Source organism: Dipodomys merriami, unplaced genomic scaffold (genome assembly GCF_024711535.1).
Source record: "Dipodomys merriami isolate MVZ:Mamm:240054 unplaced genomic scaffold, mDipMer1.0.p SCAF_24, whole genome shotgun sequence".
In the NCBI taxonomy this organism is placed as follows: Eukaryota; Metazoa; Chordata; class Mammalia; order Rodentia; family Heteromyidae; genus Dipodomys; species Dipodomys merriami.
Genome location: NW_027203826.1, coordinates 2,183,795 through 2,202,258, shown reverse-complemented (window position 1 = coordinate 2,202,258; position 18,464 = coordinate 2,183,795). Strand labels below are relative to the sequence as shown.

General features: G+C 34.9%; 1 protein-coding gene across 1 annotated transcript; it reads left to right on the top strand.

Annotated features, from left to right (window-relative positions):
- Positions 1-538: 538 nt before the first annotated feature.
- Positions 539-15,902, top strand: LOC138835572 (flavin-containing monooxygenase 5-like). Its single transcript, XM_070034053.1, has 8 exons — positions 539-673; positions 2,317-2,505; positions 2,972-3,134; positions 5,035-5,177; positions 7,393-7,592; positions 9,032-9,378; positions 12,148-12,220; positions 15,539-15,902. Exons 1-8 carry the CDS (start codon positions 539-541, stop codon positions 15,900-15,902), a joined length of 1,614 nt encoding a protein of 537 aa, XP_069890154.1.
- The last annotated feature ends 2,562 nt before the right edge of the window (positions 15,903-18,464 follow it).

Sequence of the window (18,464 nt, the reverse complement as noted above, 5' to 3'; positions counted from 1 at the left end):
CAGCATAAGCATAATTGTTTAATATTTTTACCTGTACTTGGATGAATATGTGGATGAGCAACCTTCTGATATGAAGGGTTAAATGTATACATATATATAATATACACACACATATGTATGTATATATATGACTCACATTAAGAAAACATATGCTGTAAGGGGAGGGCACAGAACTCCAAGGGAAAAGGGGTGAAAAAGTGCAGTAGTGGAGTGCACTGGACATTGAAGAAAATGAACTATACAATTCGTGGGTGGAGATGGGAAGAAGGGATTAGAAGAGAATGAGGGAACAGATGACACTGTATGAAAGGAAAGGTACTCACTACCTGACTTGTGTAATTGTAATCCGTCTGTACATCACCTCTATAACAACAACGTAAACTAATTTTAAAAAAGAAAACATATGCTGTAATAAGTAAGCAAAACTACGCCAAAAGAAATGATGGGAATCCTAAGAGGGAGGGAGATACTGATTGATGCTGTTACTCAAAACATTGAAAAAGAAACATTGAAAAACTTCTTCTTTATTCAAGAGACCATGAGAGCGAAAAAGATTGCAGTGATTGGCGCTGGGGTCAGTGGATTAGGTGCCATTAAGAGCTGCTTGGAGGAGGGACTTGAACCTGTGTGTTTTGAAAAGAACAATGATATTGGAGGAGTATGGAATTATGAGGTAATATTAAAAATATTGTCACAAGTATGATATTTTCTGTGTAACAAAGCTGCTTTCATTCAAGTAGGAATAGAACTCTGATAACATGTTATACTTTCTTAGATGCATTTTTCAAAATAATACTTTCAAATAAGCTTGAAATTTCTTGAAGCACTTGGCCAGATCCTTGCATTTTTCTGAACCTTCCTATGGAATATTTGGGTTAACTGTATGCAAATTTACCTATTAGGAAGCTGAAGTTCAGAAAACATGTATAGTAATTCTGCCTCCAGCAAACTTGGCAAAAGGACTTGAACTCTGAGTTGTAATTGTGATACTACTCTGTCCTATAGAACAATCCTTCATGTTGCTTTGCATTATTTACTGGTTGCTGGAAAAAATGTCTCCATACATTTTTGTGTCATCATGAATATGCAACTTACAGGAGTAGGTTTATAGCATGGAGAGTGTTTCAGAAAGAGAAAAGGAAATGTAGTCTTTGGGTGTGGATGTGGGTGGGTGAGCCAGTACTGGGGCCAGTAAGGTGCTGCCCTTAGCTTTTTGGCTCAATGCTGGCACTCTACTACTTGAGCCACAGTTTCACTTCCACCTTTTTTGGTGGTTAATTGAAGGTAAGAGTCTCATGGATGCAATCCTCCTATCTCAGCCACCAGAGTAGCCAGGATTAGAGGCATTAGCCACCAGCACCCACTGGAAGTGTAGTCTTTTTTTCTTTTTTTTTTCTGTGTATATTTTTATTGAAAAAATGCTGTACAGAGGGGTTACATGAATATATATCCTATCTATCATTGTTACCTCCTCCTTGTTTCCCCCCTACCATCCCTTTCCTCCTCACCACCCCAATTCCTCCCTCTCCCCCTCTGAAGTTGTGAAGTTCATTTTCAACATGGTGCCTTGTACATTTCATTGTCAACCTGTATCCTTATTTCAGCATTTTGTTATTTCTTTTCCCCTCCCCAAATTAGAGAAAGGTATATACAAGATGCAGGGCACTGGAATCAAATATAGTGAAAACAGGGGTTATACCATACAAAAGAAACAAAAAAAATCACACAGTACATTATAAATACATTAGAAACAACAGCAAGAACGATGAAACCACTTGTGTAGTCTTAGTATCCATGGGTTTTACTAAAATATAATGCATGTTTTATTTTTAAAAAAGCAACTATTTCTGAGAGCTCATTGTATATATTTAATTGTTGTCATTATTATCACCTAATATTTTAGCATAGCATGTATTTGCATAAATTTTAAACCAAAAATCTTTAATGCTTTCCCCCAGTCCCCCATGCCTTCTCTTTAAGACAATTCCTTTCATTGTGAGGTTGATTTTGTCCTTTAATAGTTTTTCTTCCCAATACCCCATGGGTGTTTCTTTACATTATTACTCTTAGTGCTTATAATAATTTTTCCATTGTGAAGCAATAACTGCTACCACATTGACTCTGTCAGTACAAATAGATACAAATACAAAAGAACCTTGAAATTAATGCTTTAGTTTTGTTGATCAATATTACAAAAACATTATCAAACAAGGGGTTTTAAAAGAAAAATAAATCCAACATCACAAATGCAATCATTTAAAAGGCAATCTTCATTGTGCTCTTAGATCCTGAAAGGCATGGTTTTGTTTCTTACAGGAAACACCAAAAAGTAGAATTCCTGGGATATACAAATCTTTGACCTGCAACACCTCCAAGGAGATGACAGCCTTCAGTGACTACCCTATGCCTGATCATTATCCCAACTACTTGCACCATTCCAAAATGATGGAGTATCTTAGGATGTATTCCAATCATTTTGGACTTATAAAATACATCCAGTTCCAAGTAAGGAGAAAAAAATTCTGTTCACCCTCTGCACATTGATAAAGACAAAGTTCAAACTGCCAGAGAAAACTGAGGCATGGTTTTGATTTCCATTTTCCACTAGAATTCTGAATGCAATATCATGTCTTCTTCATTCTCATTATTAGTAAATATTCATTTCTGTCTTAGTCTCCCATCCTCACTCCAGGTGGAGCATGTTCTCAGGTTTGAACCTGAAATCTAGTTTTCAATTCAATTTATTGAAAGGACTGTAATATATAGGAAGTGGAAGTATTAGATTTTATTTTCCAAAGTATTTTGATTGGTAAATAACATGTTGGGGAGGATTATTTACACAAAACACATAAAGATACAGGAACTATAAATTCGCTTTATGTTTTTCAAGGTATAGAATTTTTAGAAAAAATAATGAAGATGAGAACAATGCTCTAGAACTAAGTCTACCTTTGTTCTCTGTTTCCCCCAGACAAAGGTGTGCAGTGTGAAGAAGAGTCCTGATTTTTCATCCTCTGGCCAATGGAATGTTGTAGCAGAAACTGATGGGAAGCAGAAAGCCTATATCTTTGATGGAATCATGATCTGCAGTGGTCATTTTAATAAAAAGCATTTTCCACTACAGGATTTTGCAGGTATAACCAATAAATATATATTCTTTAGATATTAACAATTTTAATATCTGTTCTATCCTATGCATTAAACAGAAAGTGTTTATATCACACAGTGTGGATACAAATGAAGATATAGTGCTTTTCTGGAACCGTCAAGGAAGAGCTGATAGTGAAAATAGCACTGGAACTGAATTTTTTTTCAGGCAAACAGGGCCTAAAAACAGGCCCTTCATTAAACGAAGCAGTCTGTGAAAAGTAGCAGAGTGTGACATGGCTTGAAGAAGTTTAAGAAATGGCACACCTTTGATGTATGTCCAGTGGGTGGACAGGAAAAGTACACAAAAGTCCATGGAAAACTACTGTATTGTGTATGTGTTTGTGTGTGTGTGTACGTGTACATGCATGTATGTGTAGCATGTGCAGAGTATAAATATGTGATTGTTTTTGTATCTTATAAAGATGAGTCTTTCAGGGCTGTAGATGATAAATTGATAAGGAGGAAGATCAAATCAATAATGCCAGTTAGAAGTTTTTTTGTTTTGTTTTGTTTGTCAATCCTGGGGCTTGAACTCTGGGCCTGAGCACTGTCTCTCCGCTCTTCAGCTCAAGGCTAACACTCTACCACTAAACCACAGCATCACTTCCAGTTTTCTGATTGTTTATTGGAGATAAGAGTTGCACAGTTTTTCTTGCCCAGGCTGGCTTTGAACCGTGATTCTCAGATCTCAGCCTCCTGAGTAGCTAGGATTACAGGCGTGAGCCACTGGTGCCTGGCACCAGCTAGAATTTTTTAATAGTCTATTTAACAGATGATAATGGAGGTTTGAAGCAATGCTGGTAGGATTAAGGAAGATGAGGCTATTGGCTCACTGAAAAATGACAGAAAATACAGAACATAATTCTAAACATATATCACTATTATCATATATTGTTACTAAAATATAATCAATATTATTTTTTTTTTTTTTGGTCTATCAGTCATGGGACTTGAATTTAGGGCCTGGGTGCTGTCCCTGAGCTCTTTTTGCTCAAAGCTAATGCTCTATGTCTTATGGTTAACTGGAGATAAGAGTCTTACACACTTTCCTACCTAGGCTGTATACTCAAATCTCAGCCTCCTAAGTAGCTAGGATTACAGGCATGAGCCACTAGCACTCAGAATATTATTCTTTATAATACATTGAAACCTCTAATATTCCCAGCTCATATCCATTACCCAAGTGCCATTATTAAGCACATGAAATGTGAATTCTACCAATTAGTATATGTTTTGATTGTCACATATACACCAGATTTAGAATGCATAATAAAAATATATAAAGCAGCTTATTATAAACCTCATGTGTTGATTATATACTAATATTTAAGATTACCTTGAATTAAATATAATATATAATTCTATTACTGTCTTTTTTACACATTTTATAGGTCTACTATAAACTTCAAAATTGGCTATATATTTTGAAAATTCTTTAGACAGCACTACTACTTATTGCTAAGAATATTTACCTATTTGTGAGTTTTCTCACAGAGTTACAAAAAGGGAATATGTAAATAAAGAAAGCACTATTACTTATTGTTAAGAATATTTACCTATTTGTGAGTTTTCTCACAGAGTTACAAAAAGGGAATATGTAAATAAAGATAAGAAAAAGACAATAACATAAAATGACATGAGTAATCATGTTGAGAAAATTTTAAATCAAGAAACTAGTATGCGGTGATTTTGGTTTTGGCCAGATTATTACTGTCAGTGATTATTCCGTTCCTTGGGTAATCTCATTCTGTAATATTGGTAGCAGTGACCCCAAGAAGAAAGAAGGGATTTAAGTATTATGTACTTCAGATTTGGAAATAAATGTTGACAGCAGCCTATCCCACTTCTCTTAGTAATTTGAGAGCTTTGAATCTTTCTTCACAGGGATCAACCAGTTCAAAGGCAAATACCTCCACAGTTGGGAGTACAAGCACCCAGATGATTTTGTGGGGAAGAGAGTGGTTGTGATTGGCACTGGGAATTCTGGAGCTGATGTGGCTGGGGAGATCAGTCGTGTTGCTGAGCAGGTTTGGCATTATACACTGATTCTGTTCTTGGGTGTAAGCTTCACAACTGGAGAGTATGGGCCATAGGATTTTGACTTTTGTTGATGGTTTAATGGTAGTATCTTGGTTTTGACTGCTAGCTAATTCAACAAAGAAATGGCACATTTTAATTCTGACTTTACATGAGTAAAAAGAACACAGAAAATCAGAATACAGAAAATCATTCTATCTTAATGAATATCAGTCATGATCATGGAAGAAAGTAATTAAACTGCAGCCAGATAACAGAATTAGCCAGATTACAGTTGAAATATTTTATTGCATATATCTGAAAATTGAATAATAAAGCTTCTTGGGATTGGTTTGGGATGGAGATGAAGAGATTAAAGTCTGATCAAAGTACATTGATGTCAAATATGGACATGTCAAAATGATGCCTCTTTGTACAAATAACTGTTACTGATTTTCTTTTCTTTTATTTTGATTGGAAAGATGATATACAAAGTGGTTATAGTTACACAAGTCAAGTAATCAGAACATTTCATTTTTGAACAGTAACACCTCTTGCTTCATTTTCTCCCATTTTTCCCCTCCCTTTCTCCCTCCCCCATGACCTGTATGGTTCATTTCAACATAATGTCTAGTGAGTATCACTGCTGCATTAGTTCACCCTTTGTCCCACCATTTCTGTGCTGATTTTAAAATATAGATTATTTCTCAGGTATCATTACACTAGAGAAATGGAATTTTTAAGCTGAAATTAATTCCACAAAAAATACCAAATATTAATATTAGTAATAAAATTGAAGTAGTATATAATATGCACAAGCCTGGGTAAAACTGAACTGTTGATCTATAAATAAGTGGCCTGGAATAGAGCAGAAATGCATTGTGCTCCCACAGATGTAAGAAAATAAAGAACAGGTAAAGAAAAGATATTTCCTCTGTGCACTAATGTTGTTGACCACTGAAGAGCAGGGAAGGAGCCGGGTGTCAGTGGCTCCTGCCTGTAATCCTGGCTATTCTGGAAGGTGAGGTCTGAGGATCTTGGTTCAAGGCCAAGAACAGTCAGAAAAGTCCTCCAGGCTTTATCTCCAATTAATCGAGGTGTGGCTCAAGTGAGAGAGTTCTAGCAGTAAGAGGAAAGTGAAAAGCTAGCCAAGAAGCTGGGAACTATGTTCAAGCCCCAGTATAGGCACATATGCACACACACACACTCACACACACACTCACACACACACACACACACACACACACACACACACACACACACACACACACAAAACAAAATGTAAGAATACAGACCACTTTCCACAATTCAAAATTAATTTGTGGTTTTGATCCTGGATTCCCAGCTAGAAAGACATGATTTCCAATAAATGTACAACTGTTTTTACAACCAACTGTTTTGAAGGTCTTTAACAAGATCAACATTTCTGTGACAGTGAGTGGTGTCACAGATCATTGTGATTGTTGCCTTCTAAGCTAGTGATTGTGTTTTCATTAAAAAGCTCCACCCAGACTAAAAGTGTGTGTGGCTCTAGTGGTAGAGAACCAACTTTCTACAAGGAAGTCAAGTAAGAGCGCTAGGCCCCAAATTCAATCCTGGGGAATGGCACAAATAAATAGAAAACTATAGTCTCACTGGCACAAATAAGTAGAAAAAAAGTTTCAACATTTTCTCAAGGTCTGAGCTAAATACCTCAAAATAAAGAGTAAAATAATTCTCAGTAGGCATATCTAATTCTTCATGCACTATAATGTGTTTAAATGGAATCTTCCATTTGTTAATATGAGAAAATTCCCCACGGGAATTTATTTTGTTATTAAAAACTTGTATTTAGGTATATTCGTGTACTCACCATCATTCTGAAATTTAAAATTAAAGAAATTTTAGGAAACTAGGATTCTAACTTCTAATTCCTAACATAATTTATTTGTGTTAAAAAATGTTTTCCCAATTCTTGGACCTAAAAGATTCCATACATTTTAGCATAGCTAGAGTAAACAGTACAATTGGAATAAGTTTATGATAAACTAAGTTAATTAAAATGATTCTAAGTAACTTATCTTGTGAATAAGAGTGAAGAAAGAGGACAGGAAGCAGACAGGTACACGAGGTGAGGTGATAAATTAATCCTATTCCCAGGATAACTGAAAAGATACTCTGAGAATATGAGATTGGTGGGATATTAGCAACCAAATTTTTACTGTGCCATCATTTTTTCTCTCACAGGTTTTCCTCAGCACAAGGCGAGGTGCATGGGTATGGAACCGGGTTTGGGATAATGGAAACCCCATGGATGCTACACTCTTTACTCGATACAAAAGAACACTCCAAAAATTATGTCCCACATTCTTGACCAAAAAATGGACAGAGAATAAATTAAATGCAAGGTTTAACCATGCCAACTACGGACTAGAAACTACACACAGGTAAGGCTAAAGACTTCATACAAGCCACAGTATGTTTAAATACTAGCCTATTCAGCAGAATCTACAAAATAAATGACTAGCATAATGAATAAAGGTTGCCATTTTTATTTTTACTAGAATTTATCTTGCTGAAGAATAGCTAAGAATTTGATTTTCTAGTGGGAGTTCTTGGCTTTTCCATTAAGGTATAAAGGAAAAGGTGCATAGGGTGAGTTAACAGAAGCTTAAAAACTTGTTTTATATCAGATTCATATCATGGCACTATTCCACCTTTCAGCTATTTCCTCTTTACTCTCTAGATTCAAAACTAGATCACTGAGTGAGCACCGGTCACTCACTCTTGTAATCCTAGGTACTCAGGAGGCTGAGTTCTGAGGATCACAGTTCAAAGTCAGTCTGGGCAGGAAAGTCTGTGAGGCTCTTATCTCCAATAAACTACCCTCCCTCCCCCCCAAAAACCCACAAAGTGGAACTGTGACTCAAGTGGTAGAACACTGACCTTGAGCAAAAGAAGCTCTGGAATAGCAACCAGGCTCTTAGTGCCAGCCCCAGGACTGGAAGAAAAAAAAAAAAAACTATCCAATTGTATAACCACCCCCATACTCATATCATACAACCCCTTGACCTCTTCCATTTTCATAGTCCTTATCCTCAGCCATCCCACAACTTATCACCAAAAATTGTGATATATTCCACAGCTCTATTAATGTTCTTTCTTCAGGCAAAATAATGAGTGGGTGGTAAAAACAGAAAAATAATTTTAAGTATCTGGAAAAAAGGCTTACAGAGCTTCATAATTATCTGAGGTGATATGTGTGACTCTGGGATCTTCTATGAAAATATTTAGAATATAAGAGATAAACTTAATAATAATAGCAATAGAAACTGAAACTGTGATTTCCTGGTGGCAATTTATAAGACCTTCAATTGTAGTTATCAAAGATCTTTGCATCATTGAGCACTAAGTTTTTCCATTGGAGATTTGTTCTTAGAATGTTGTGGTTGCATTTTAGAGATCTTTAAAAATATGAATGATCAACTAATATTAACCTTACACGATAGCAAAAGCAAATAAATATGTCAAACATAAAAACATCTTGTTTCTGTTAAAAATTATGATGAACTAATTATATTTAGTTTGCAATAGCACCTATTTAGTGCAATCTGAACTGGTTGTTATGTCATTATTATAGTTTTACAGCTTAGGAAACTGGGTCTAATGTGTTTCATGACTTGCCCAAAGTTTCACACTGGGTAAAAGGTGGAAACACTTTTTGATATTCTGTTGTGATTCTGACAATGAAGTGCTAAACTAATAAGTATAATAAATTTACTTGATCCTTTCCAAAGATGCCATTAGCAAGAGTAAAACATAACCACAATTTCTTAACAAAGAATTGTCATATTCACTTCTTGACATTACATTCCTTATCATGCAGAATTTTTAGCTATCCAATAGTTATCAGTGATGAGCTGCCAAATCAAATAATTAGTGGAAGAGTGCTGATGAAACCAAATGTGAAGGAGTTCACTGAGACATCGGCCATCTTTGAGGATGGAACAGAAGAGAACATTGATGCTGTTGTCTTTGCCACGGGCTACACCTTCTCTTTCCCTTTCTTGGAGGATGACGCTATCCTGGATAACCTGCACTCCATGTTTAAATGTGTCTTTCCCCCACACCTAGACAAACCAACATTAGCTTTCATTGGCCTCCTCCAACCAGCAGGAGCTACCATCCCCACATCAGAACTGCAGAGCCGATGGGCTGTCCGTGTATTTGCAGGTATATGTTGATCTTCTTAATTCTTAATTCTTAATTCTAACTTATAGGTCTTCTGTTCAACTTGTTTTTCCCATTCACCTGTTAAGTTTTCTGAAATTTCGCCACTAGAAATTAATCATATTACACAGAAGATGAATTTTAAGCTCTGTGAGAGTTCTAGTGGAAGATGAAAGCATTTAATGAATTAAATTTAAAACATGCAAAATTAGAATCAGGTTACATTTGAATATTTGATTTGTTTCAGAAAAATCTCAATTTAGGATAGAGCTTTATAGAAACAGAATAAGATCAAGGAAGGGAAACAAATGGGGGAAATATGTCTATGGGAATAATTTTAAATGGCAGTTAAGTTACTTTGCTTTTATTACCAAATGATTTGTGTTCTTATCTCATTTCCCAAGTTCTCACCCAAATTGATGCTTCTGAGTAAAGAATACACACACACACACACACACACACACACACACACACACACACACACACACACACACACACACACACACATATATATATATATATAGAGAGAGAGAGAGAGAGAGAGAGAAAGAGAGAGAGAGAGAGAGGAATAATAGACCTACTTCTTTTTGCTGTATTTCCCTGGTTTTTTATTTATTAGGATGAAATCTGAATGTTCTTTATTGTAATATCTGAGCATCAGAGTAAATTGATTGATTATGTATAGCCTTTTCCCTGAAGTCCTGTGCTCTGTCATGGGGAACCTTTTTTAATTTTTCTGCCAAGGGCCGTTTGAATATTCACAACATCATCTGCAAAATTATCAACACAGCCAGACAAGCCATGGGCATCCAAGGAGAAGCATATGTATCTATCCTGTTCTGTACCAAGCGACTTTTTAGGACATTTACAGCCTGTAGGCTACACATTCCTCAACTCTAGGAAGATTCTGTCTTCCCTGGATGATTATACAAAGGATCCCCTTATTCATTCCTCTACATAGTGAGACATAAATTTACCAGTTGGTCAAAACTATTTTGAGTCCTCCCTTTCAGAAGTGAAGAACTTGGACATAAATCCAAGTGACTTTAGCTGATTCTCTGTCTTATCTCTTTCATTTTCTGAAGTTGTATAGATATTCCCTGAGGGAAGTCAGGTAATACTTGATTGTCATTAATATCTCTCCCCAGCATATCTCCAATTTAGTATGTTGGTTTACTTTTGCATGTCTTGCATATCTTCTAGCAGACATGTTGTTTCTTTGCTGACTTCTTATATAAAAATAATGATACATTTACTAGGAATATGAGCAACAACAAATGACTCAAATCAAAGATGACAAATTGATGATATAGTGTTGGCCATATGAGAAAGTAGACAGGCATTTACCTTGTTGGTTGTATTTTTGGTTTTTCTTTTGACACCTATTTGTCTTTTGTGAAGCAATTAAGATATTTATTTTAGTAAAACATACAACTACATATATATAATGACCGTACAGCTTGCTAAATTTTCACAAATTGAACATACATACCTACTCAACCATTGTTGAGATTTTTTTCTTAAAAAAGAAAGCACTTTTTCCATACTCATTGTTTACATCATTACCAAAAGGAACAAATCCTTTTTCTGAGAATAGCATCAGTTCTGTTACTTTTCCTTTATACAAAATGATTATTGTGTGTGGTTTTATTTGCAATGAAATATTGGGAGATTTTCCTTATTCTGTAGTCATGTATTTTCACTGCTAAATAGTGCTCCATATAGTTCTTTATCCAATAGATTGATACAAATAGCTATTTATTTATCTATCATATTTTACACATGTATATCTATCTACATATATTAACAGCTTTCATGTTTTATGTTGATGACAGAACTATTATAAACAGTGATGCCATGAATAATCTATGGTGTCTTTCATTAAATATCTATACACACTTTGATTGGCTATATTCCTAGGAGGACAATTGGTATTTCATAAGATATACGTAGGTACAAAATAACATTTTAATGTACTAGATGAACTTTCTGCACTACAACTCTCTTCCTTTCATGATTTGCCCATTCATCCTCTAAATTATGTTTTTAAAGACACTTGAGGTGTGGCTTGGGGGTAGGCACTGAGTTCAAACCCCAGAATCCCCCTACCCTTCAAAAAGTTAAAAGACACTTGAAAATACTCACATACATATTATTCTTTTGCACTATCTGATATGTGGCATCTGATATGGCAGCAAGGGAAATAACTCAGAAATCATGGGCCTACTTCTTTTCTGTCACCTGGTGTTATTGTGTCTTTCTCATTTTATTGTCATTTCCATCTCCAACGTTCACATTCACACATATATAACTTTCTTTTTTATATTCTTTGCTCTTCTCTTACCAATTGCAGTTATTACTGAATACTATACAAAAACTAAGATATTTACAACCACTATACAGATTGAGAAAAAGTATATTTGGGACTTAATCTCAAAGTTCAAATAAGAAAGGGACTTGTCAGGTCTCTAGAAAGTTAAAATACATTCTAAGGAGAATTCCTCATATTCAAGAATTTTTATTTTAGAGTCAACTGAAAAAATTATTCAAAATCTCCTTTCCCTTAAGGAAAAGGTGTCTTATTTCCTGAAAACTTGAGAATGATATAAAGAAAATTTTCTTCCTTGGAATTTTTTTATTTAGGCCTTTAACCATGAGTGCCATAAAGACTTGCTTAGATATAACTATTTTCTTTCAATACCACTCTCTTTGTTTACTTGTCTCCCTCAGCTATCCTGATAGTCTTGAATTTCTATATCTTTCTTTTTTCAGGACTGAAACAATTACCCTCACTGAGTGACATGCTGGCTGAAATCAACAAAAGGAAAAAAAAACTTGAAAATGAGTAAGAAAATAATTTTTGGATAAAGTAAAAAAAACTTGTTAAGAAAAAACTATTTGATATTTCTCTTTTTGAATGTATATTTACATTATGTATACATTTGTCTTTCTTCATTTGTACCCAAATAAGATCTTTTGAGATAATTTTGTTTTGTACAGATGTACATAATGTACATCTGTAAAAATGTCTGCCTATGGAGCAGTAATCTCACTTTGGAATAATTGCAGAATGTCAAATCCTGCAGAATGTCAAATCCATGCAAGGAAGAATCTGTAAAGCAAGGACCATAAAGAAACAAGACAAACACACTTTCACTCACTGTCAGCACAGAGCTCATGAAAATTGCACTAGAAATTAGCTGAATTCAAGATGTAAAGAAAGGACATTACAAATATAAGAAAAAATGGCTTAAGAAGATGCACATTTATTTCCATTTATTAAACACTTAGTTCATGTGCTTTGAAATAACTTATAGTCAAAAGACCCCTTAAGACAAATTTTAGAAGAAATGATTAGGTGAACTTATTACAATTTTTATAATCAAAACAATACTCTACAAAATTAAGCATGTTATGTACAGTTCACTTATGTTTACTGTGATCCTGTGTCTCTTCTTAAGTTTATTCAAAAGACTTTACTTTTTGCTCCTTAAATAATAGGATTTCCGGGGCTGGGAAGGTGGCTCAGAGGTAGAGCGCTTGCCTTGCATGCATGAGGCCCTGGGTTCAATTCCCCAGAACCACATAAGCAAAAAGAAAAAAGCCTGAAGTGGTGCTGTGGCTCAAGTGGTAGAGCGCTAGCCTTGAGCTGAAGAGCTGAGGGATAGCGCCCAGGCCCAGCCCCCAACCGGACCCCCCCCCAAAAAAAATAGGATTTCCCTTCATAATTTCTAATGAATAATTTCCATGCTTTAGGAAAGCTATTCTTTTTAAATACATTTTTATTGTAAAAATAGTGTACAGAGGGGTTACATTTACATGAGTAAGGTGATGAGTACATTTCCTATCGAACATTGTTACTTCCTCCTTTGTTTTTCCCCTACCATCCCTTCCCTCCCCAAGTTATTCTTTTATATATGATTTTTTTTGTCAGTTCTGGGGCTTGAACTCAGCTTGAGCTCTGTCCCTGAGCTCTTCAGCTCAACACTAGCACTCTACCACTTGAACTACAGTGCCACTTCCAGTTTTCTGGTTGTTTATTAGAGATAAGAATCTCATGGACTTCCCTGGTTGGGCTGGCTTTGAACCGTGATCCTCAGATCTCAGCATCCTGAGTAGCTAAGGTTACAGGCATGAGCCCTGACACCTGGCTCATAGGACTATTTTGTACTCAGACCTTACTCCTTTTTGTTGTTATACTATATTTATTTTATTAGGTTAAGTAAGTAGACAATGAAAATAAATTTGACTTCCTTTCCTATATTTGCATCATTTAATTTTTCCCTATAATTATATCATTTTATTTTAAAGGTAGTTTTCGATAATAGAGAATATCAGTATTTTTGTTATATTTTCAATTTTGTGCAGTTCACTTTGAGTTTTCCAACTTTAAGTTTGGTATTGTCTACTGAGATTGATTAAGTGTCCTTATCTGACTATCTTATACAAAATAATGTCTTTCCCATATTCTATAATAACTTCTCAGTTTCCACCATTAACATGCTGATGGGTGACTTATAATAATATATTTCCTAATACTAAGTACTTACTAATATTTCTTTTTTTAAATTTGCTTATGTGGTGCTGAGGAATCGAACTCAGGGCCTCATGCATGCAAGGCAAACACTCTACCACTGAGCCACCTTCCCAGCCCCCTAATTTTGAAAACTTTAAGCATGTTGTCATCTATTATCTTTTTCCCATTTTTTCAATCTACCTCCTTATCTTTGTATAAAATACCTTACTGGTTTATATTTCTACTTTTTAAAATAATTGTCTTTAAGATTTAATTCTTTTTTCCAAATTCAAGAATTTAGTAATGTTTATGTTTATGTTTCTTTCCACCTAGTTCTTTTTTATCACTATTTTTTTATTATTTTAAGTAGTTGTACATTTAACAAAATTATTTTAAGTAGTTACCATTTAACAAAGCTGTTTATAAATACAGTCTATCTTGATCAATGTCACCCCTTTCAACATTTGCACACATTCTTTCCTTACATACCCACTCCTCATAATTTTGTAGGATATTCATTAACCCTCCTCTTCTCTTCATTTGCCTATCCCTATCCTCTTGATGTCACCCTACGTCTTTCAAGTACCTGCTTCCTGGTGGTTTATTTTGCTGAAGTTAATTTTGGCTATGTAAGGAATTACACTATTTGGGATCTCCCTTGAATCTACTGTATTTAAGTAAAGACACCAGTATAACCGTGTTTATTGCAGCACTATTCACTGTAACCAAAGAATGGAATCAGGCCAGATGCTCTTCAATGAATGAACAGATCAAGAAAATGTCCCAAATAAAATAAAATACAATTTAAAAAAATGTAAATTAAAAAAAAAAGAAAATGTGACATGTATATACAATAAAATTTTATTCATCTATTAGAAAGAATGATATTGTACCATTTGTAGAGAAATGGAAAGACTTGGAAAAATTATGTTAAGTGAAGCAAATCAGGCCCAGAGAGACAAAGGATCCATGTTTTCCCTTATATGTGAAAGCGAGATTTAGCTTACAAACGCCTAATACATTGAGAGGTATGGAAGTGTATACAAAAGTATTAACCTAATTCTTCTGACAGGTTGGTTCATTCTAATTTATCTTTTAATTTGTCTTGGTTCTTATTATTTTATCAGGTTTTTCCTTTCTTTTACTAAAGACTCATTTAGTGGTGACTTTTAATTCCCAAGTATATAGAACAAGTTATAAGAAAGTAAGCATTTATACTAGTCTAGGAGTATTCAGAGGAAGAATTTCTATACAGAATCAATACATACAAAACATATTTCACATAACTTGGAAACATAAAAGTCAGAAATAGAGTTCAATATTCCTTTATTCATACAGTCTTTACTATTTGAGAATTTATTCAATGCAACTGAATCTTGAGTTTGGAATGGAAATTTATATTTAAGACTTCATCCACACAATAATTTGTACATACTGGAACTTTAAAACACTTGGAGAATTACATCTTGTATTTAAAGACTACAATATTCTAAAGAAGTCAAGGCAAATGTATGAACTTAAGATAATTTAGTAAGTAAAAAATAATGAAGTCAAAAAACAAAACAAAAATAAAAATCCATTGGAAACTCAGGAAACAAAGTGACTAAAATCTGACCTAAAACTCCTGTTATTTTCCTTCTGTGCCAGGTGTGTGAAAATACCAGGAAACCCACGTCGAGTGCGGTATATCTGCTACATGGATGAAATTGCTTCTGAGATAGGAGTCAAGCCCAACTTGTTCTCTCTCCTCATCTGGGATACAAAACTAGCCATGGAGATGTTCTTTGGGCCCTGCACCCCTTACCAGTACCGTATACAGGGACCTGGGAAATGGACTGGAGCCCGCAGAGCCATCCTCACTCAAAGAGATCGAATCCTTAAACCCCTGAAAACACGTGTGCTTGTACAGTCTGGATTCTCCTCTACTAGTCTGTTTTTGGACAAAAATATCTGTGCTGTCATTTTGCTCTTTCTTCTCATGTTAGTCATCATACATATGATATATCATTAGGCTCACACCGACACTGATGGTTATAAAACCCCCAAAGAACACTTTGTCGTTTTTTGATTACATCCCTTAAGACCAATTGACTTATTTGTTAGGCCAACTAGCTTATGTGTGGATATTCAAATTTTAAAAATAACTCCAATAATGATTTTTCCAACCTCTGATTCCAATATAAAAAGAAGAGATTTGAAAATGGAAGGTTTAGTTCCACATTTTTCCAGACATAAATTGAAGTGTATACGTTTGCACAAAATATGACATATTATCTGATGGTGCACCCTTTTGCAGAAGTAAACTTTGCCTTGTTGGGTCCCTTTTGAGTTGATATCCTTATTCTTTAGTCCTACGTGATACCCCAATATCCTGAGATCTTTCTAACAAATATTTACAGCAAAATTAAACTTTAGCCATTTATTTATTTATTCCTTTTTTTTGTTTGTTTTTTGTTTTGTTTTTGCTGGTCCTAGGCTTGATTGCTGTCCCTTGGGTTTTGTTTTGTTTTCTCGAGGCTATCACTCTACCACTTCAGCCAAACTTCCACTTCCAGCTATATTGGTGGTGAATTGAAACTAAGAATCCCATGAACTCTCCTGCTTTGGCTGGCTTTGAACTGCAGTCCTCAGATCTCAACCTCCTAAGTAGCTAGGGTTACAGGTGTGAGCCTACCAGCACCAAGCAATAGATTATTTCTTTAGTGCAAACTTTTATCACATTTCTGCCCTACCAAGTCACCTATGATTCAGGGTTTATAAAATATCTACAGCAAATGCAAGTCTACAACTGTATCAGACTTGACAAAACAAGCATATTCATCATATTTCAAACATATATAAACTCATTTTTCTGTTATACCAAGCACTTTTGGGTCAAATTTCATTCATTTTTCCAATTGAAAGTTTGTTTCATTTTATATCTCAGAAAATAACTTTTAAATGTGTTAACCAATTTATCAATTATATCTGTTTACTTATTTATTTATTTATTTATCATTTCCCCTAATTCCAAAATCCAAAATAGTATTAAAAGATGATGTTTGTGTACCACTCATAAGGGAATGGAAAGACTTGGAAAAAATTATATTATGCAAAGTAAGCCAGACTCAAAGAAACAGGTTACATAGTTTCCCTCATTTGTAATAACTAGAATATGTCTAGGGTATTCTTAGCACAGGATTACAATGGTTCAATAGTTATGTGCATATGACCATATAAAATGATGCTTATCTAAATGAACTCCAAGAAATGGAAACAAGAGTTATTTTTATTGTACTGTTTTCAGTTACTACTTTTTCTTTCTTTCTTTTTTCCTTTGTTTTATTCTCTGTTTTATTTCTGTACCCTTTGTCTTGATTATAAGTTTATCTGATTTGGAGAAGGGAAGAGGAATCACAGAAACAGTGGGACAAAGGGTGAACCAATTCAATAGTGATACTCACTAGGCACTGTATTGGAAATGAACTTTACAGCTTGGGAAGAGGGTGGGAAGTGGGAGAAAATGAAGGAGGGGATAACACCGTTCAAAAAGAAATTTACTCATTACCTTAGTCACATAATTGTAACCCTGCTGTAAATCACCTTTAAAATAAAATTTAAATTTAAAAAAATTAAATTAAAAAAAAGATGACGTTTGCTTAAATAAAGATCAAGATTTGGGGAAAATCCTACAGGACCAGAGATTTTGTATGTTTATATGACTTATAAATTAAGCTGGGATATGATCCATCCCAGAGATGGAGAGAAAGACTGACCCATGTATCTTTTTGGAAGGAAGAAAACTACTTTGAGAAAGTAAGATATATTTCAAGGAAACAAAAAATTCTTCACAAATGTTTCAGTGAGTTGAGTAAATGTGTGGTGTTCCACATCTTCTGTAACTTTGGAAGCACTGAGTAAAACAATGCTAATTAAGGAAACAACTGAATTAGATGATAGTGATAAGGAAATACTGGATTTCACATTACTAAGTAAAATTACATTACAATTACAATGTGTTTAAAAAGCTTCTTTGTACCTGGGTTGTTTTTCTCTATATTTCTTCTCTTTCCCATCAGGCAGATGCTGAGATTATTTTTCCATTCAAATTCATTCTGCCTTTTGATAGCACAAAATCTTTTTTTTAATTGTGAAAATACTGTACAGAGGGGTGACAATTACATGAGCAAGATAATGAGTACATTTCTTGTTTTTTTTTTTGTCGGTCATGGGGCTTGAACTCTGGGCCTGGGCGCTGTCCCTCAGCTCTTCAGCTCAAGGCGAGCTCTCTACCACTTGAGCTACAGCACCACTTCCGGTTTTCTGGTGGTTTATTGGAGATAGGAGTCTCACGGTCTCTCCTGCCCCGGCTGGCTTTGAACCGCGATCCTCAGATCTCAGCCTCCTGAGTAGCTAGGATTACAGGCGTGAGCCACCAGCGCCCGGCTTATGAGTACATTTCTTATCAAGCACTGTAACCTCTTCCTTGCTGCTCTTTTTCAAGGAGGCACAGATGTCTCATTAAATTGTTGGTTTCAGGTCTCTGATTTGTTGATGTAAGAACTCAGAGCTATAAACTTGCCTCTGAGTACTG

Coding starts and splice junctions, on each gene's coding strand:
- LOC138835572 (XM_070034053.1), top strand. CDS start 539: ATGAGAGCGAAAAAGATTGCAGTGATTGGCGCTGGGGTCAGTGGATTA. Junction 2,506..2,971: donor TAAAATACATCCAGTTCCAA/GTAAGGAGAAAA, acceptor TGTTTCCCCCAG/ACAAAGGTGTGCAGTGTGAA. Junction 3,135..5,034: donor TCCACTACAGGATTTTGCAG/GTATAACCAATA, acceptor CTTTCTTCACAG/GGATCAACCAGTTCAAAGGC.